This window comes from Ascidiella aspersa, chromosome 2 (assembly GCF_963924565.1).
Source record: "Ascidiella aspersa chromosome 2, kaAscAspe10.2, whole genome shotgun sequence".
NCBI lineage: Eukaryota > Metazoa > Chordata > Ascidiacea > Phlebobranchia > Ascidiidae > Ascidiella > Ascidiella aspersa.
Genome location: NC_139448.1, coordinates 30,735,543 through 30,757,419, shown reverse-complemented (window position 1 = coordinate 30,757,419; position 21,877 = coordinate 30,735,543). Strand labels below are relative to the sequence as shown.

Genomic DNA, 21,877 nt, shown 5'->3' with positions numbered 1-21,877 from the left:
GCAAAATATTATAATACAACAAAATGTGAGAAAGCCATATTGCACATATATTTTTATGCAATATTAATTCTATAATAACTGTATAGAACAAAGTTAAGAAGATTAGGCTATACGCTGAACATGGTTTTAACAGAAATAAATGGTTTGTCAGGGTTTGGTCTACATCACGTGCGTTTTTTTCTAAACTGAATTCTTAAAACTTTTCGAAATAAGTTGTTCATTCGTAAGTAAACTTGATGTCGGTGTCTCCAAGTATTTCGTTGACTTTTCGATCAATGGTTTCGCTTTGTTCTTTGCTTAAATGATTCCGCCAATCTCCTATTTCACCTGAAAATAAATCGTACTTGGTTAATGGATACTTTTCGTACTTTGATACAGAAATTCAAAAAAATACAGAAACTAAAAAAAATCGATTGATGCAGAAGTAAAAAAAAATCCGGACGAGTACCTTTTCTGACAATCGTTTTCATCAAATGATTGTTCTCCGCTTCCTTTTTCATGGAAATAAACGAAGTCTTCTTAACGATCCAATCCAGCTCATTCTCAGTCGGATATTCTCCGATAAACTCTGCCAGCTTGCCGATTTCCTCTCTAGGCTTCTGAAGTGAAAACAAATTGTAGTTTGAGAAACTATATTGTTGTTTTTATAAAAACGTGCGAAGTTATTGACAAAATCCACGTAATTTTAAACAGATTGGAACTTTAATGGAAAACGTAAGCAGTTGGCTTATGGTGCGATCGATGTCGGAACTACAAACAAAAATAAATTGTTTGTTGAATCTGCATCTTGTTTCATTTCCAGCCTATACAAGAGGTATATATCTATCGTCATTATTATTGATAAAAGTGGACAAGAGTACGTTTGATGTTTTATCTCATATCAACTTTACCTTCTTTAGATCTTCGTATGCCAGCCAAAGCAGATTCGAATCGTTTTTATGTTCGTACCAAGCGCGAACGTGTTCCAAATACCCTTCGCCCTCTTTTGAATACAAAGGAGGCTTTCCTACGAAATTAGTACCATGTCCATTGTCCAATAAACACATCTAACAAACTTATACAGAAACAGTGTTGTAATGACTGTGCTGTGTAAAAACGCCGGCCACGTGTTTCTATGCGACTGTGCATCTATTGTGAGATTGATCCAACGTGCACATGTTCAAAAGCTTCTGAATTGAACTTGATGCAATGACTTAAATTGGTTGATTCGCTATGCCTTTGTAACTTCGTAAGCTCGCTTTGAATTAAAAATGAGGTTACTTGGGCTGAATGTATTTTGCGAACGAATTGACTTGGGTTTAAGTCACTTATGATTACTTACTGACAATTATAGAGAGGGATTTCTTAAGGCCATGTTACCAAGTTTCCTGACGTTATTTGCTACCATCTTACCTTTGGCCAGTGAAGAATAGAATGGCTATCAATTTGTATTCTAAGCTAATGTTCTTATCTCAGGCCTACATATCTATTCGTTAGAAATAACAAATCATTCCAGACGACACTGTTAAGTGTACTCAGTCTCTGTTTACAAACTTCTTTACTTGACATAAGCCATTACGTAAAATGACTTTTTTTCGGTCATATGACCCGACTTTTATTTGTTAGGCATTGGGGCGTGAGCTCTACTTTAATATTTCAATTTTTTGCAGTGATTTTAATGGTTTCTTTAGGGTTCAGTGCCACTCTTACAGCTGCACAAACTATTTTTAAACGTTTTACCTAATCTGTTCTGCTGTTTTATGTATTTTACTTTAATTTCATGAACTGACAATTCCAGTACATGCAAAATATACAGTATGTTCCAAAAAATGTCTGATGCTGGTTTTACTCTAGTTGTTAAACTTTGAGTTTTATTCTTGATATACGCGTCAGCGGAACAGTGATCGACAAGCAGAAACCTGCTGCCAATTGTTTTGGATTCCATAAATATACGCTCTTTTAGAGGGTTTCCATAGTTAGTATAGTTACAGGTCTTAGACTGCGAGGACTTACCAGCAATGTAGAGATCATAAAATCGCCTTTCTTCTTGTGGATAAATATGTTTCCAGTTTGCGCTTTTCCACACCGGACGTTTTTTTACGAAGTTGTACCACGATACAGCTTGGTCCTTTGGATTGCGGATCAAGTAAATCACCTGATAGAATGTCAATTTTTTTCTACCATTGGATTGATTAATCATAGACTATGCCAAATGTGCTAACGCTAGGCCTGTAAGGTATAAAGTCTACACATAATTTCGTATTTACCTTCACCCCCCTTTCCCGGTACTTCTTCAGGTTAATGAGAGATGGCGGAAGATGAGTTACAAAAACGTTTCGTTTGAAGGGAAGGTTTTCACTTACGATGTGCTTGCAAACTACCAACATGTAAGAAAAATTAGTTTTAAAGGAAATTATAAAACATCTATAGTCAAAAAGCTTGAAAGCAATGTATTTTTCAGTTATGGTCGTTTATCTTTTAAATTGTGGCCGTTTCTTTATTTACGAAATGTTATCTTAAAAAAGTTTTTCACAAGGCGTATTTAGTTGCTTTAGTTATGTTTGAACATTTTTACTTGTTTGTTCACATTGTCAGTCAATCTGCCACCGGCTGCCTTTAAAAATGCATCGTCGAAAGTAGCACGTGGTATTATACTGACTTTGTTCCAACTTTAGCAGTATCTTTTGTGGCCGAGACGGCGTTGCACAATAGGGGACGTGGCGTTGTTTTGCACAATGTGCGCACTTTTAAAATGCCTTCAAAAATCCCCGCACTTATTCTAGAATGTGCGAGTCAAAGTTAGAGTTTGGCGAAAGAATCAGAGTTAGAGTTGGTTAAAGAGTTGGAAGAAGAGTTAAAGGAATGAGAGTTAGAGTTGAAGTTTGGAGAAAAAAGATGACTTGGTGAAAAAGTCGTTGAAAGAGTTGGGTAGTAGTTAGGAGTAGGGTTAGAGTAGGGGATTAGGAAAAGAAGATTTGCAGAAGAAGATTTAGAGAAGTACAGTTAGTGGAGAAGAGTCAAACGAGTAAAGTTTAAGGATGAAGAATAAGAGGAAAACAGTTAGAATAAGAGGCTTCAAATGGTGCCCGCATTAATATCTTGAAGTGTGATATTTTTAACTGAATTTAAAATGTGTGCACATTTTTTGCACATTTTTGGACACATTTTGCAAAAAAATAGTCGCATCTCTGTCTCGCATTGCGCGGACATAGGCCAGTTGCTCTTCCGCTCATTAAAGAACATTCAGCAATTTGCTTTGCGTTTCATTGTCATACAAAACATCGGAAACGAAAATATATTCAATGCGTAGGATAAGATTGACGCTTAGCAAAGTTCGTTTTGGCTGTTTTATGCGTCCCACTGCTTAGCACCTTGTTTAACCTGGACGACTATTCTGGATGGATTTTGTCCATCATAACACGCAGTATCATTACAGTTATAGGGATGTACACGGTTTCACAAACGTTTGACAAACCTGGTCCATATTCCAGAAAGGTGAACATGTAATGTAGGGAGGAGTATTTCTGCAGCAGTTCCGCATCTTTCCGACCAAATATGCTCCGGACAATCTCCAGCATCCAATGGGTTCCTGCTTGTAATGCATAAGTTTAGCATATCTGGCAATAGTTTCAAAGTCGCAGGCAGATGGTTAGGCTATGTCTCTTGTTAAAAAACCGGTTTTGTGTTATAGTTTAAACGTGAACTGTGTATAGTTAGGCTCGGGTGAATAAAATCAATTTTTAAGGATTTTGTAAACTTTAGTTAATTGTTTTTTATTTATACTTTATTACCAAACTATTATATCCTAGAACACTTCTATTAAAGCATCCTTACTAATATTCTGTACAAGAAGTTTATTTTTATTACCGGTATGTTTTATATTAATTTTGTTGTTAGAACCTTCACCAGGTGTGTGCAGGTTTCAGCCGTTTGGAGAATACGTGGCCGACAAAAAGCTTTAATTGTCGGTCGCGACCTAATTACTGAAGTAGTTTTATGACACATTGAAGAAAACACGATTTTATCTGCATAAGTATAGAGAAGCAAAGGGGTGATTGTGCTCAATAGGTTTTCGCTTGCTTGAAAATTGCCTTAGAAAAACTTATGTCGTCAAAAAGTTTTGAAAATATTATTTTTGTATTTGCAAAGGTAAAGTTGAAAAAGTATACGTTATACGATTATAGGAACCGGGATTATAGTCCCATGGCCCGGTAGCCCTTGATCTCCCTGTCTCTGCTTCTGCCAGTTTTCACAAGGCATTCAAGACATCTAATACAATTTGATGAACACTTTCTGAAAGGAAGCATGGGTTTCCTTAAAAAGAATATACGACCTGTAAAAACGTATATAATATTGGGGTCGTAAGGCCTACGTTCCAATCCAACATGCTTTACAGGGGCTTGTGCGTGTTTAACAACAGTTTAAGGAAACACTTTTTTGCAACTGTAGTAACTCACCACGCGTTTTCCCTGGTGAAGTGGCTTTCTGAATAGTTAGCCGAAACGTTGGACAAACAAATATATACCAGAAAAAACTTATTTTTAGTATTCTATGCCTGGTAGCAACAGCGTATATAATACCTCACCTGTCTTTGAGTAGTTGGCCACAACTACATCGCCTTTACCGAGTTCAAATTCGTCGTATGCGTACTGGGCTGTATCAAATTCAAACCCGGGGAACAAATAATAACCATTTCGCTCGACTGGTTTGGGAATGTTCCACCGCCAAGTATCCAAGTATTGCTTGTATTCGTCCAGTTTGCATCTATATTGCACTTCAACCATGTTTAAGGTTGCTGTGAGTAAGTCCAAAGCTTGAATACCTTCATTCTTAAATTCGGTTGACATCGCCCTTTGGTAACGTTTGCTTTTACAATTAATTCTATAATAACAAAATGGGTATTAACCGAACACATAGTTTTTGATGACATAAGAATTGCCAAAATAACGCCCGAACCTGTGGGTGGAAGGTATGGGGCGATCGATCTGGCATCGGGCGATTTGGTGACTACCTTATGGACGCCCTAGTCTGACGGGCGCCGTCAGGTCGCCGCTGTTTGGGCACCGGATTTTTGCTCTTGTTTGGGTTTATCGGTGGGAAATGGGTGGGGTTGGAAAAAGAGTTAGTGTTGAAATTATTAGAGGAGTTAGTGATGTACTTAGGGGTGGGGTTGGGATAGTTAAAATGTTGTTGAGGCCTTATTCTGACCTTTTAGATTTTATTCCGACGAATTTAGGACTTATTTCGATTTAGACGGTACTAATACCATTAGCAGTGGTGGGATTTAATTTTTATGTCAGCCGGTTCTATCACAAAAGTCATATATTTCAGCCGGTTCTCTTACAAAATGTCATATTTTTCAGCAAATAACTAATGTAGTTGCAAGAACAGGATGCAACCCCAGGTTCCAACGAATGTTACGAACTGCCAACCGGCTGAATCCCATTACTGCTAACAACCACACTAAAAAGCAGCAGTCGTCTCTTGACTTGTACTTATGACGCAAAAATTAGACTTTCAGACAAACAATTACAATAGGAAAGTTATAAAATTATAAAAATGAACACACTGTATGACTGTTAGTGTTACGTGCGACCTTTACCATGGAACATTTGAAAAAACAATCACGTGAGCTACTGGGATCTCAAAAATCAATGTATGAGATAAGATGCAAAAATCCTAAAACAGTAACCAGCAATGCTCACCGGTTCGCTGATCTCATAAAATTTCATGAGACGGTTCTATGGAACCGGTGCGAACCGGCTGAATCCCACCACTGGGTATTAGTGCTATTTTTGCCTTATTCCGAATTGTGTTTTATTCTAAAGTTGGTGTTGTTCTTATCTCGGTCTTATGGCTGGAGTCCGTTGGGACTGCAATAGAAATATTCTGATTTGCAAAACAGATTTTGTTCGTTAGTTATGGGATTGAATTACCGATTTTCGATTACTTCGCGAAACTAATGACAAAATATCCTAATTAAACCTTGTAAATTTGTAACAGAACATTTCTGCAGACAGCAGAAACGTGCTACTATTATGCAAAATTGTAAAACAGTTTGCCTAATGGCTACTTCAGCATGATACACACATGCATGCTATATACGTGTCATGAAATTTTGTAAGACCTTGTACCAGGGGCGGATCCAAAACTTTTGTTCGTGGAGGCATAAAAACTCTCAAAAGTGACGTCACAACGCTACTTCATATAACAGATAATCTTAAAAACTTTTGAAACCTGGTGTTTTTTAGCGAACTGATCGCGCACAAAGAAGCTTAAATTTGGTTGAAATTGGCAAAATTTTTTTTTAAGTAAATTTCTGTTACATTAAAACATAAATCCATTCGAGCCAGTGTTACCTCTAAGAAATTTTTTACTGCGAAAATATTTAAGAATATTTTAAGGCTGCGTTGGCAGGGGCACGCGGCAGATCAATGTTTTTGTATTGGGGCGAGGACGTAAATATTTTTGACATGACGTCACAAAGCGTGACGTTATGAAACAACTATTTTCAATAAACTTGAATGTGCAACTGCAATTCTGTTAAATACGTTCAGAGATATGACAACAAAGCGGTCGCGCGAAAAATATCTGAACATTCGGGTTCAATTTTGCGTGATGTATTTTTTTTGTTTTTTTGCGATATATTTGCTCATTTGCATTGATCAAGATAACTTGTATCTGCACAGAAATCGTGTAAAAACTGCACTTGTGGTAAAAATTTAAGTATGAATTTCGGTTTATTGATCCCGAATTATTGTCAAAGACTCCACTGCTGTGTTCGGCACTGTTCTAAACTCAATTATTCTTTAAGCTTTATTTTCCTGAGAAGACATTTAATTCTGTGCGAGTTAAAAAAAAATACATACACAGCATGGATAATGAAACCGAAAAATGCCCAAACTGTTGTGACAAAATTGTGAAGATATTTTAGTTTTGAATTGGGAATGATGTAAGTGCGCAAAAGCAAATTTTACTTTTGCCTGGTGTGGCTGCGCAATTGCGCAGTTGCGCACCTTAGAGGGAACACTGGTTCAAGCCATATGTGAATGTCATTATTGTGAATAATGCGTCACCTGTCCTTTGTTAAAAGTCTCGCCAATTAAAATCAAATAAACCCTTTTTTGTATTTATGACATCACGTTACGACGAAACTTTGTGACGTCATTCTTAAAAAAACTCATGGCCCCCCGAACAAAAATCCTGAATCTGTCCTGAACATCAAATAAACCTAATTTATTTTTTTGTCCAAACTAAACTTTCCACAACCTGATCCATGTTTAAGATATTATGTGACTACTAAATCATCTCTATAACTAATCTTAAATATTCGCGACCAAACCGTAATGCTTTGTGCACGCTTTTCCACTGCAGTTTGTTATACCCTTTAAGAAATCTATACTGTCTCACGGAAAGTGTGCGTTGAAACAAGCCGTATTTGGCAACGTGCAACGCAAAACGAACAAACGCATTTTTTCCGTCACGGTTAAGTTTGCAACTCAACCTTAGCATTCTTGTGCTTCAGTTAATCTCTGCAAGATTTGGCTACTTAAGGCATTGGTGACACGAATGCAGAATCTCAGTAGAAATGTACATAGTGTTTCGTTTTGTTATATTTTGCAATTACAATTTTATCAATTCCCCTTTTTATACACTCGTGGTTAATTCAATTATATGTACCAGTATTTGCTAATAGAATTGTGTTGTTTTAATTCATAGCTGTGATAATTATTTTTTGACCTAAAACATAAAGATTTCTCAAACAACAATTGGACTAATTTCCTATGAATTTCTCTAGGTTTGGGAAAACATTGCTTTAAGCAATATTAACGTACAGCAAATTATGTGAACCGAAGTATCTACAATTATCGTTTTATTATCAAAGTTTTATTGACGAGTAACATTTCTTTTTAAAAATTAATTTCCAGATAGATTTTTGTTTTTCAATATAGCAGCCTAAAAGTCTAAAAAAACAGCGATCATTATGAATTAACTGACAACATGAATGGCTTTGGTGCATATTCTAGACTTGGTTAAAATATACTTATCGTTAAGTATGATGTTTTTAAAATATTAATATATGCATTTCATCCGAATCAAAATTAAATTTTCCGGAATTTTTACCTCGCCGTCAGGCAGAGTCAAGCGTCCGGAAATCATCGAGTTAAACTTTGTAATTCTTAAAGCAAGACAAAAGTTAAAAGTTTTTTCTATGTAAATCACTAAACATTATAAAAACTAGTTTAAAAAAAACTAGTTTTGCGATTATTCGTAAGTAAAGTTAATGTCGGTGTCTCCAAGTACTTTGTCGACTTTTCTATCAATCGCCTTGCTTTGCTCATCGCTTAAATGGTTCCGCCAATCTCCTATTTCACCTGTAAAAACAACTTGCTTATATAACAGCTAGTGGTTCTCAATCTTTGTTAGCATCAGGGCCGAAGGTAAAAGCTCAATTTTAAAGGGGGCGTAAAAAAGAGAACAAGCAGATCAATAGCAATAAATTTTAATAGCTAAACTAAAATGCTTTTTAATGCAATTTAATATTACTGTGAAATTTTAGATGAATTTTTACTCACGCGCTACTAAACTGTACATTTTACCTGTAAGAACAATGTGCCTATACAGCGAGTAGCCTCTGCAAGATAAAGAAAAAACAAATCTCAACAGTTACCTTTTCTAATAAATATATTCTCCAAAGGCTTATCTTCTACTCTCTTTTTCATGGAGCTGAAAGAAGTTTTATCCAAGATCCGCTCAAGCTCATCTTCGCTAGGGTATTCCCCGAGGAATTCTGCCAACTTGAGGATTCCCTCTTTAGGTTTCTAAGTACAATAAATTTTTAGTTTTGGAGCGTATACTGGTTAGTGTATGAAATAAATGTCATAACACGCGATAAAAACTGGAATTTTGGTCTCCGAAAAAAACTCTGATTATTGTACAATATAAAATATAGGGTTTTGATAGTTGTGAAGTTTCGTTACTGGTTAGAGTTGGACTGAGTAACTGAATCGCATAAAGCCATATATGTGCAAAAATTGGAACTGGGTTTAAAAAACATAATTTGCGCACCTATTAAAAATGCCCACTTTAAAGCAAGTAATATTCGGACTTATTGAGACTGTCATTATGTTTTAGATAACGATCTAACTCTACCTAACTTAATTTAAAGTGCAAATTTTGTAATGATCACATATGAAGTAATGTTGGCACATTTGAACGTGCATATATTTTGACGAAAAATGTGCAATAAAAAAAACGCCACATCCCCTATTAGAGTGATGCGGCGTAATTTACTTCATTATGCATGACACTGGTCAAGAATAGTTTTATGACTTTCTTTAAATGCTATATTACCACGGTATGAAAGCATTACCTTTTTTAGATCTTCGTATACCAGCCAAAGCAAATTTGGGTCGTTTTTGTGTTCGTACCAAGCGCGAACGTGTTCCAAATACCCCTCGCCTTCTTTGGAAAATAGAAGATGCTTTCCTGCGTATTTAGAAGCAGATTATAGCTAAACACACCTAACCAACTTGGGTGGGTTAAAAGAAGCTATATGCTAGCCGTGCAACGCAATTTGTATGTTTTCTGGTGTGACTATTGTAATTTAGATAATTGTTTGTCGGTATGCCGCCGACTACTTCTTGTACTTTTTGTGACACAGGTGAAAAGGAAAGTAACGTACTGTACGAGACTAACTTATTATATGGCCCATATACTTGATTGCCGACTAGAAGTGGGGGTATGTAGAATAGATTTACGACACAATGTTCCGCCATAAGCAAAGTTAATGGACCGATTCTGGATCGTTCTTGATGACTTTAAGAGTTGTCTAGGATTGTTTTGTTGAAAACACAAGTAGCGAACAAATAAATTACCAATGACCGGACCAGCGATCAAACCACGTTAAATTGCGAAAAGAGGGTAAAAAAATGCATGGTCTCACCCGCGATAGAGATATCGTAAAATAGTGCTTCGTCTTTTGGGTAAGTATGTTTCCAATGGGCAGCTCGTGCCAGCGGGAGTGTCTTTGTGAAGTTGTACCACGACACAACCTGGTCCTTTGGGTTTCGAATCACGTAAATCACCTGATAGAGTGCCATTATATATACTTAAAATTTCACTTGACTTTGTCTGTATTTTTGACTTGAAAAAAAAAATATTCTACGAATTTTTAATTTTCCTTAGGCTTAAACTATTTGGTAAAACCCTGGATCCAACAAAGGGTAGACACCATACTCGTAGTTTGGCATGCTGTATTCTATAGCAGCATTGCACTATATAGGCTATATCATGGAAGTAAGCATTATTCAAGCAAAGCAGTTGATAACCATGCAGGGGTGGAACCCCAGTGTGGAGGCAAAGAGGTTATGCAATCCTTTAACCGCGGTTTGCTTTTCTGCAAGAACAGCTTATCTTTGTTTACCTTTACTCCATTTTCCCGGTACTTTTTCAAGTTGAGAAGAGTGGATGGTAAATGAGTTCCAAAAATTCTTCGTTTAAAGGGAAGATTTTCACTCACGACGAATTTACTAACTGCAAAATAACAAATAATATAAAGAACGTAAACGTTATTGCTGTTTGGTTAACATGGTAGAATATCGACATGTTGTTTTGATGTTTTGGCAAACCTGGACCACATTCCAAATACTTGAACATTCTATCCACAGTTGCATAGTTTTGCTCCATTTCGGGTTTATTCCGAGCAAACAAGTTTGCAACAATCGAAGTTGTCCACGTCGTTCCTTTTAAAAGAAAAGCATTGTAATCTAACTGACTTCGAAGTTATATGCAACATAAGTAACGTTACATGCCTCAATTAAATATGACAAAATACCTGTTTTTGGATAGTTTGCCACAATAACATCCCTCTCACTTAGTTCCAACTTGTCGTAAGCATACTGGGCCGTATCAAATTCGAACCCAGGCAACAAATAATAACCATTCCTTTCAACTGGTTTCACGGTGTCCACTTGTGTAAACATTAGATTGTGCCAGTATTTTTTATATTCTTCCAAGTTGCTTCTGTACTGTGCTTTCACCATATTAACGGTTGCTGTGATTGGTTTCCAACCTTCAATGATGTATTTATTTGCTTCAGTTGACATCTTTGCGATGTATCGTTAAGATATAGGTTATTTCTAATAGAAAATGTAAAAGTACCGTATTAACCTTTATTAAGATATCAGGATTTATACGCAAACTTTAATGACAAGTGTTGACAAGTGTTAAGTTTGAATAACAAATATACGCTACGCTTTCAAAGTCTATAGCCTTTCTGTCAATATAGCTACGTAATTGTTGTTTTAAAGAAAAGTAAACGTTTAAAGTTGGTTGAGGGTTTATTTGAAACCAACTTTGCTGAAAAAATTGTAAAAAATGCTATCCCTGGCTGCATATTAAGCTTGCAGTGTGACTTCTCAACAAACCAACAAACTTATTCGTTGCCTACTTGCGGAAATATTGGGTTAGGGTTGTGCTATTCCGTTGTTCTACAATCTACATAAACAATAATAATCATATTTGTTTGTGAAAAACAATGGCTTGCCTGCACATGGAAAAAAATATAACTACAAATTGAGTAAAATTTTGTAGCGTCACACTAGGTGACACTTTATCAACCTTTTTGGCCCTTTTCTTGTTTGCTTTTCTTTGTACGAATTCTAATTACTCATTAAAACACTTGATCTTAACAATCTTACAACCCTCGTAGAAAACTGTTTCGAATTGACGTAAATACTGACTTTCACATTTAACAATCTTTGTTTTGGGTATTTGTGTAGATACTCTATCCCTTTAACTTTGCAAAATTACAATCAACTGAAAATAATTCGTCACTAAACAGGAATTCCAAGTTCACCCATTCAGTTGCCTTGTCGGGCGAAACTAAAGTAGCCTGTTCTCGTATGCCATCAATCCCATCAACTGAGAAGTTAATTCCACTGACTGCTGTGTCAGTGTATCACTAAAACGTGCCGCAACAAACAAAATGTGCTTAATTTACCCATCACGATTTAGGCTTGAAGTCAGCCGTGACAATCATTTGTAGCGATTAGTCGATTCGCCGCAAACACTTTAACCGTTATATGACAGCGGAGCAGGGTACAGCGAGGCAAATGACGAATATGAAGCCTTTTATTTCCTACAACACAAATACACTCTTCGTTATAGTTATTATTTATTAATTAAATTGTAGCTATAGTCATCTTTGAGGAAGTGCAATTCAAAAGAGGCGGCTAATTTTGGTTGTTTTTTATTGTCAAAAAATTAGTTTTTCCGTGTAGTTATTAGTGGGTTTGGCTTTTGGTATTTGTAAATACATAGCAGTAAGAAAAATGCATATGACATACAAATCCGTTACTACAAAAATTTCTTTCTTTCTTTAAAGTTGTAGTAATACTTGAGTTTTGCCTATTTGAAGTGTATATTTCAAAACAAATTATGTATTATATCAGCAGCTTGGTGGAGAACATATCAAATATGGGGGAGATGCGGCACATCGAAGGAACATGACAAAAATATATTAGAATAATATTTGATCCAATTTTATAACCTCTAACATTTATTATGTACAGCACTGTGTTGCAAAAATTATATTTGCGATTTATAGCCATTAACAATAGCGTACAAATTATACAGGGCAAAGTGAACAGATTTAAAGGTTTTCGTTTTATTACAAGCGCCCCTTCTGCCCTTTGCTAAGGGGGGAAAGGGGGGTGCAAAAGTGCCGTTTTCATGCAAAATTATATATTGCTTTCACAACGTTAAATATTATGCGACGGAAATCATAAAGCAGTGTTGTTTCCGGGGGAGTTTCCGAGGACCCCCAGACCCCCAATATGTAGGCTCGCTACGCTCGCCTGCGGTCTATGTTGCCCTTACCAAAAAAGTCGCCCCCTTGCCCTGAAATTGCTCCGGCGTCCCTTATGAAATAAATGTTTTATCAATGTTTGATCGGACACATTTAAATAAACTGAATATTTAAAAATTTTGGTTTTCTAGTTTCATGTTTATTCGTAAGTAAACTTGATGTCGGTGTTTCCAAGTATTTCTTCGACTTTTCGATCAATCGCTGCGCTTTGTTCATCGCTTAAATGATTCCGCCAATCTCCTACTTCACCTGAAAACATCGTACTTGGTTAATTGGTACTTTTCGTACTTAGTTGATACATAACTAAAAAAATGCTGGCGCTTACCTTTTCCGACAATCGTTTTCATCAAATGACAATTCTCCGCTTCCTTTTTCATAGAAATAAACGAAGTCTTCTTAACGATCCCATCAAGCTCATTTTCAGTCGGGTATTCCCCGAGGAATTCTGCCAGCTTGCTGATTTGCTCTTCAGGCTTCTAAAGGTAAAAAAATGTAGTTTGAGAGTAATTGCTGTTTTATAAATAGTTACGAGATTGTTGACAAAATCCGCGTAAATGTAATGAGATTAAAACTTTAATGAAAAAAGTAAGCAGTTGGATTAGGATGCGATCAATGTCGTAACTACAAACAAAAAGAAACCCATTGGTTTGTTGAATCTGTATCGTGTTTTATTACCAGCCTAAAAAAGAGGTGTTATTAATAAAAGTGGCCCAGAATATTTTTGTTGTTTTATGTCAAAATTCATGTCAACGTTACTTTCTTTAGATCTTCGTATGCCAGCCAAAGCAGATTGGAATCGTTTTTGTGTTCGTACCAAGCGCGAACGTGTTCCAAATACCCCTCGCCCTCTTTGGAATGTAAAGGAGTCTTTCCTGCGAAATTATAAAAGGTTAACGTTGTGACGTTTAAGATAAAACTTTTCGTGCAGTTAGTATAGCAGCAGGTTTCAGACTGCAAATACTTACCAGCAATGTAGAGATCATAAAATCGCTTTTCTTCTTGAGGATAAATATGTTTCCAGTTTGCGCTCTGCCACACCGGTCGTTTTTTTACGTAGTTGTACCACGATACAGCTTGGTCCTTTGGATTGCGGATCACGTAAATCACCTCAAAGGAAGACAAATATTTTGTGTTTTACCCATATTTCTACCAGTGAAGGGTTGACTAATAACAGAATATGCCAAATGTGCTCAAGCTAAGCCGGTAGAATACATATCCTACACATAATTTCCTATTTACCTTTACCCCACTTTCCCGGTACTTCTTCAGGTTAATGAGAGATGGCGGAAGATGAGTTACAAAAACGTTTCGTTTGAAGGGAAGGTTTTCCATTACGATGTGCTTGCAAACTACCAACATGTAAGAAACACAAGTTTAAAAAAATTATAGAAAATTGCATTAGTCACAAAGCTTAGAAAGCAAGGTATCTTATTTTTTAGTTCTGGTAGTTTCTTTTTTAAGTTATGGCCGTTTCTTCATTTATGTAATGCTATCCTAAAAAAGTTTCTCAAGCTGGTATGAAATTGCTTTAGTTATGCTTACATTTTTACTCTTTTGTTCAAATTCATAGTAAACCTGCCAACTGGCTGTTTTCAGAAATGCATCTCTGAAAGTAGCACGCGGCATTAAACTGACTTTGTTCCAACTTATTACATTGCGCAGCACGGGACGTGCCGTTGTTTTGCACAGAGTGCTCAAAAAAATGTGCGCACTTTATTCAGAATGTGCGCACATCTTAAACAACTTTAAAAATGTGAGTTCGAATTAGAGTTTAAGTTAGAACTTGGAAAAAGAGTCAGAGAGTTTGGAGAAAGTCACAGAGGCATTGGTCGAAAAATTGGAGAAAGGGGTGAAGGAATTATAGTAAGAGTTGTAGTTTGGAGAAAGATTGAAAGGCAGGATTGGTGAAAGAAATGTCGGAAGAGTCGGGAAAAGTGTTGATGTACGATTCGGAGGGTATAGTTGGAGAAACATTCGGAGGAAGAGTAGGGTAAGAGTTAGAGACATAAGTAGAGGGCGATTTTGTCAATCGTAACCTCAAGTGACAATACAGTTATAGGGGTGCACAGTGTTTGACAAACCTGGTCCACATTCCAAAAAGGTAAATATGTAATGCAGTGAGGAGTATTTCTGCTGTAGTTCCGCATCTTTACGACCAAATATGCTCCTGACGATCTCCATGACCCAGTGGGTTCCTGCTTGTAATGCATAAGCTGTAGTAGGCGTGACTATAGTCTAAAAGTCGTAGGCAGATATGGTTAGGCTATCTTTTGAAAAAAATCTTGTTTTGTTTTTAGGTTAAACGTGAACAGTGTTTTGTTAGGTACTGGCGAATAAAATCATTTTTTTTAGGATTTTGTAAAATTCGGATAATATTTTTGTTTAAACTTTTTATTTTATCAAACTATTTAATCCAAGAAACACTTCTATTAATGCGTCCTCATTAATATTCTGTATAAGTAGCCTAGTTTAATTTTATTATGTTTTATATTTATTTTGTTGTAAAGGTTTGGTCCCCTAAACCCGGTTGAAGAATATGTGACCCGTAATAAAGGCTTTAATTTTTGGTAGTGTTGTAATGACTTAAGTCATTGACTTGACTTAAGTGCACTTAAGTCACTGTTTTCAAATGACTTGACTTGACTTAAGTCCTTTGACCAAAATGACTTGACTTGACTTAAGTCTTTTGGACAAATGACTTGACTTGGACTTAAGTCATTTTGTCAAATAACTTGGGAGTAAATTAAGTGTTTTTCATTTAAATTTATCTCAAGTTTTGCACATTTAACACTCTTATTACTGTATATTGCGTTTGTGTGTTTTTTTAGTTAAATTGTTGCTTGTAATCGGTCGAGTTTACCAATTTTAATAGTTTAACAATTTACTTTTATGTCAATGACATGACTTGAAATTCATAATGACTTGACTGGGACTTGACTTGGGCAACCGATGACTTGGACTGGGACTTGACTTGTTATTTTTGCAAAAGACTTGACTTGGACTTAAGTTATTTTTCAAATGACTTGACTTGGACTTAAGTTATTTCAAAATGACTTGTTTACAACACTGATTTTTGGTCGCAACATATATACTGAAGTACTTTTATGACACACAAGAACAACCGCTTTTTATCTGCATAAATATCGAGAATCAAAAGGGTGATTCAGTGAAATAGATTTTCGCTTGCTTGAAAATTGACTCAGCAAAACTCTGTCGTCAAAATGTTCTAAAATATATTTATTTAGGATTTCCAAAGTTAACGTTGACAAAATATAGGCCTACATTAGGAACCAGACCATGGTCCAATGGCCTGATGCCCTTTGGTCTGCTTAGATCTGTTTCTGCCAACTGCAGAATATATTTCACAAGGCGACTAAAATAACTAATACATTTCGATTAAGACTCGCTGAAAGAAAGCGTGGGTTTCCTCGAATAGATTAGACAACCTGTAAAAAGAGATAATACATTGGGGTCTTAAGGCTTACGGACCAATACAACATGCTTTACAGCCGGGGTGGGCAACCTTTTTTAACACAAGGGCCAGTAAGGAAATGCAATGCTTACAGGAAGGCATTTAATTAACAGCCTTAATTCAACACCAGCTGTTAAACACAACATGTAAAAAACTTTATGAATGAAAGATTGTTTTGTAATAGATGCTACTTGAGTTCGACTGCATTAATGTAGCGGTGTAGCATATGGGTTACATCGCACTTCAAACAGGAAACTGATAGAGCAAAAGTCCCAACATGGTGCACACTCATAGCCTTATTTAGGGAAAAATAGCTGTAAGGAGGTGAAGGGCTACACAAAAATGAAAAAAGGCCGCATGCGGCCCGCGGGCCGCACGTTGCCCACCCCTGCTTTACAGTGGTTTACAGGGGTAATTGTGAGTGTACTGAAAACAGTTTACTGAAAACACCCAATTTTTGCAACAGAAGCACCCGATAAAATCCAATATCACTAACCTGTCTTTGGGTAGGTCACCACAACTACATCGCCTTTACCGAGTTCCAATTCGTCGTATGCGTACTGGGCTGTGTCAAATTCAGAACCGGGAAACAGATAATGACCATTTCGTTCGACTGGTTTTGGAGTGTTCGACCGCAGATCGTGCAGGTATTGCTTGTATTCGTCGAGTTTGCATCTGTATTGCTCTTCAACCAAGTTTAAGGTTGCTGTGATTGACTTCCAACCTTGAACGCTTTCATTTGTCAATTCAATCGACATCACTTTTTGGTAACGTTTGCTTTTACATATAATTAAAATCTAATAACAAATCTAAGGTGTTAACCACGAATACAGTGTTTCGGTGGCATCAGATTTTTTTAATTTTATAAGACCATTTCAAGGCCAATTAGGATTCCAATACAAATATTTTGCTTTGCAAAACAGCTTTTGTTCAGCAGTTATGGGATTGAATTACGATAATTTTCGATTATCTTCGCGAAACTAATAGCCAAATATCGAAACAGTTTTTCCAATGCCTACGTCAGCATGATACATATATACATGCTAGGTTGCATGAAATTTTGTAGCTGGACAGATCTAGGATTTTCTTTGTAAAGGAATGAAAATGTTCAAAAGTTACGACTATTAATTGCGTTATTTCGAGCCATATGCAAATATTGTTGTACCTAATGTGTCGCCTGTCCTTTTTTAAGTTTCGCTAATTATAACGTCACGTTATGTCGTAATTTTGTGACGTAATTCTTAAAAGAAATCCTAAACACCACATAAACCTAATTTTATTTTTTTATTCAAACTAACTTTTTCACAATCTGACATTTTGAGAGAGATTTTGTTGCTACTAAATCATTTTTATAGTAAGTATTAAATATTCGCCAACAAACCGAAATGCTTGGTGCACACTTTTGTAATTGCAGCTAACATTATTGGGCGCATGTATTAGCCTGGTTTGCTATACCCTTTAACTGTAAGAAGTCTATACTGTCTACCGGAGTGTACATGTAAAGATCTGCGTATGAAATCCGAGAACTCAAGACATACATTCACAAAGTGATTGCAAAAAGTAATTTACTATACTGTTAGCAATTTCAAACTAAGTATTACCATTTGAAATATAGAAAAATAATTTGCATACTAGAATAACAATTTGCATACTCAGTGACACCATTAAAACAGTTCGTTTGTAGTAATCGACACATCTTATAAAACCCAAGCTATTTTAAGTTGTTTACTATGAACCATAGTTCAATCACAAAGATATTTTAGGTTGCAATTCCTTTCGCCCATATTCCAAACATGTCCCTAAACAATCAACACCTTCAACCAAATAAAAAACAGTCATGGTATTACGACGAATATGTAAACTTATATATCGCGGCGCTATGTGACTTTCCATATATATCTAGCACAACAGATTGACAAAAGGTGATCAAGTTAAATTTATCAATAAATAAGCTTTTTCAGTGAAGGAAAACAATTGTTAAAAAAAGAAACCGGCCGTGCAGTGGAATACAGCGGCATAAATCAAACGCCTTGGCCTGTTAGATATTTCGTTGAAACAAACGATTTACGAAACGCAAAGTTATGTTTAAACATTTCACGCTTTTGTGCCATCTCGGGCATGCCCAAACTCGCATGGGAATTTCGACAACTCAACCAGTCAACTTTACACTAATATTTATTTGCATGACTCGGCCATTAGGTGGAAAACACTAGCACAAATATACAAGCTTGGCCTGGAAATGGTTCCTAGTTCAAACGAATTGCAATAAAATAGTAAATTTTTCCAAGTTAAGTGTTGCAAGTTATAACATCAAGAAGGCGTCACCAATTCTATAGCCCTACTCGCATGACGTTACATTATTAATTTAGCGCAGAAATATAGCACACAACAATTATTTTCGAATACTATGCGTATAGGAAAAGCAAATTTCCTGTTGGTACGAATACCACCAAATGACAATTTAAGACAGCTCATGTCTGCGTAAAGAATAGCGACTGTAATGTATGCAGTAATGTAGTGTTTGCCACAAATTTACACAAACTATAATACAAGTGTTGTAAAGTTTGGACTACAAATATCCGTTACGTTTTCAAAGTATATAGCTTTTCTGTCAATATTGCTACGTAATTGTTCTTATAAAGAAAAGTAAACGTTTAAAGTTGGCTGAGGGTTTATTTGAGACCAACTTTGCTGAAAAAATTGTAAAAAATTCTATCCCTGGCTCAGGGGCGCCCGCAGAAAATTTTCAAGGGTGGGCTATCAGTGGCGTAACCAGAAAATCAAAAAGGAGGGTCATGAATTTTCAACTTAGGTAATTCCCCTATTTTTCGTCTGACATTAATGAATAATGACGTCATCAAACAGTGACAGTATGACGTCATAGAGCGGTGATTGCAAGACGTCGTAAAAAAACTAATCAGAAACAGCCAAATGCGTCCAGCAAAGCGACCACGTGCGTCGTTAACATTCCTGTCAGGTGCCAGCTGCGAAACCACAGTGTGCAATCGTTAACTTCAGGTGAAAAAATAAACCAAGACCGTGAAATATGTTTGATTAATTGTGGTAGAATCATACATAATTGGACTATCAGCAGCACAGTTTTCAAGTTCCATGAACGGAACTAGCGCTGAATTACAAGCACGCTTTTCACCACCTGCAATACTAAACGAAGATCGGTTTTCCCGGTTGTTATCATGCCACGTTTAGCGCAACAATTGCGCCGAGCTGTGTACCAAGTCAGCTAAATTACAAGCTGTGGTTGAGGGGAAAAAAGTCCATTGCACACTTAGCACGTGGTCTCAAAATATGCTTAAAGAGTATAATTTTGCGTTAACCATCATTACATAAAAGTGGAAACTTTGAAACGCGCACGACAGTCACCATTGTACCTCCTTTTAAGAATCTGCTTCAGTTAAACAAATGTCGATGTTACACCAACATAGCATATTAGCGGCACGCCGCTTCTAGCAGTTTGTTAAACCACGACAAAATCGAACAAAAAACGATAATATCACTTACAAAAAGAGGGGGTAATAACTCACGCTCCCCTGGATACGCCACTGTAGGTGATGGATAATGTATAATATTTTTTAATGGATAATGTATAATATTTTTTTAATTCATAAGTGATACATAATACACTTACAAATAATACTAATAATCGCATTTTGAAATTCCAGGGGTGGGCAAGTGCCCCCCCCTTGCCCTCCGTGCGGGCGCTCATGCCCTGGCTGCATATCAAGCTTGCAGTGTGACTTCTCAACAAACCAAAAAACTTATTCGTTGCCTACTTGCGGAAATGTTTGGTTAGATTTGTGCTATTCCGTTGTTCTACAATCTACTTAAACAATAATAATTATATTTGTTTGTTAAAAACAATGGCTTGCCTGCACATGGAAACAGAAGTATAGCTACAAATTGAGTAAAGTTTTGTAGCGTCACAATAGGTGACACTTTATCAACTTTTTTGACCTTTTTCCTTATTTGCTTTACTTTGTACGATTTCGAATTGCTCATTAAAACACTTGGTCTTAACAATCTTGAAACCCTCGTAGAAAACTGTTTCGAATTGGAGTCAATACTATAACTTTTACATTTAACGATCTTTGTTTAGGGTTTTTGAGTAGATACTCTATCACTTTACCCAGAATAAATAACTTTGCAGAATTAATACAATAAACTGAAAATAATTCTCTACTAAACAGCAATTCCAAGTTCACCCATTCAGTCAGCTTATTTCGTAATTGTCAAGCGAAACTAAAGTAGCCTTTTATCGTATGCCATCAGTCCCATCAACTGTGAAGTTAATTCGACTGACTGCAGTGTCAGTGTAGTAACTAAAACGTGCCGCAACAAACAAAAATCTGCTTATTTTACCCATCACGATTTAGGCTTGAACTCAGCCGTGACAATCATTTGTAGCGATTAGTCGATTCGCCGCAAACACTTTAACCGTTATACGACAGCGGAGCAGGGTACAGCGAGGCAAATGGCGAACATGAGGCCTTTTGGTTCCTACAACACAAACACACTCTTTGTCATAATTATTATCAGGGCCCGCAAAAGTCAATGAAGTCAAAGGACCTCGTCTTTTCACCAATATAAAGTTGTTTTTAGCACCCAGGGGACTGTTTTCAGAAAGTTAAAGTCAAAATTTAACTAAAGTCAAAATTTGCCAAACTATGGCTTTTGACATATAGTTTCTGTGTTTCTTGAGAGTAATTTTCGAAAAAATCGTCGTGAAAGCATTGTAAATCGGGAACTGCGACACAATTAAACCATATTAACTCATAGGCCTACAAGCAGGAAATATGTCACAATGCCCACTTGGATCAGCAGTAAGTTTTATTGCAAATTGTCTACTGTTTATTCATTGTTACGTATTTTAATAATTCTTTTAAAACACTTCGTTTTCGAAAAATATGGTCTATTCGAAGATCAACAGTTTGGATTTTAGGAATAGCCTACTGACAGGCGCGGATCTAGGATTTCAGTTTGAGGAGGGCCATGAATTTTTTCAGAAATGACGTCACAATAGTATACCATTGTGTGACGTCATAATTCAGGTAAAAATGACATCGGCTGGCCGAATAAAGTAACTCCTGCAAAATAACGCGAAAAACAGACCTTTTGAAAGCACGAAAAAGTAATAAGGTTAGCCTCTACAGTGGGCCGGTTTCCTAGTTTGACCCGGTATGAAGAATATCGCTGAAAGACGCTACCATGTCTATTGTCTACACATCTTGCTTTTTCCCGAAAAGGCGAGAGCAACCGCACATGCCACCGAAAAAGCGCCGAGGCCACGTCGCAATAAAACCATAGCGTTGTCTGCTGCGGTTAGCTGTGGTTCTTTCATGACACTTCTCTCCATTTTTAAGTTACTGTAGTTGGTTTTTGCCAAATAAGGTTGCTGAATTGAGCAAAACTCTATGCAGAGTTAATCATAACATTGGACAGGTTATTCAAATCCTTACACAAGGGTCGGCAACCTTTGTGTAGTAGTCGCGGGCCAAAACCAAACTCAGAAAGGTCTCTGCGGGCCGCACAACATAGTG

The 21,877-nt window shown here is 36.5% G+C and overlaps 3 protein-coding genes across 3 annotated transcripts; all 3 read right to left on the bottom strand.

Moving 5' to 3' along the window:
- Window positions 1-217: 217 nt before the first annotated feature.
- Window positions 218-4,763, bottom strand: LOC146164856 (amine sulfotransferase-like). The gene is made up of 7 exons (XM_083380861.1): window positions 4,565-4,763; window positions 3,455-3,568; window positions 2,247-2,356; window positions 1,993-2,134; window positions 891-1,006; window positions 449-599; window positions 218-327 (listed from the first exon to the last, which is right to left on the bottom strand). Exons 1-7 carry the CDS (start codon window positions 4,761-4,763, stop codon window positions 218-220), a joined length of 942 nt encoding a protein of 313 aa, XP_083236987.1.
- A 3,481-nt stretch (window positions 4,764-8,244) lies between these two features.
- Window positions 8,245-11,032, bottom strand: LOC146164855 (amine sulfotransferase-like). The gene is made up of 7 exons (XM_083380860.1): window positions 10,817-11,032; window positions 10,611-10,724; window positions 10,406-10,515; window positions 9,926-10,067; window positions 9,353-9,468; window positions 8,651-8,801; window positions 8,245-8,354 (listed from the first exon to the last, which is right to left on the bottom strand). The coding sequence occupies exons 1-7, from the start codon at window positions 11,022-11,024 to the stop codon at window positions 8,245-8,247; spliced, it is 951 nt and encodes a 316-aa protein (XP_083236986.1). The 5' UTR covers window positions 11,025-11,032.
- A 1,957-nt stretch (window positions 11,033-12,989) lies between these two features.
- On the bottom strand, window positions 12,990-17,080 carry LOC146164854 (amine sulfotransferase-like). Its single transcript, XM_083380858.1, has 7 exons — window positions 16,819-17,080; window positions 14,932-15,045; window positions 14,090-14,199; window positions 13,816-13,957; window positions 13,607-13,722; window positions 13,176-13,326; window positions 12,990-13,099 (listed from the first exon to the last, which is right to left on the bottom strand). The coding sequence occupies exons 1-7, from the start codon at window positions 17,078-17,080 to the stop codon at window positions 12,990-12,992; spliced, it is 1,005 nt and encodes a 334-aa protein (XP_083236984.1).
- Window positions 17,081-21,877: the final 4,797 nt, after the last annotated feature.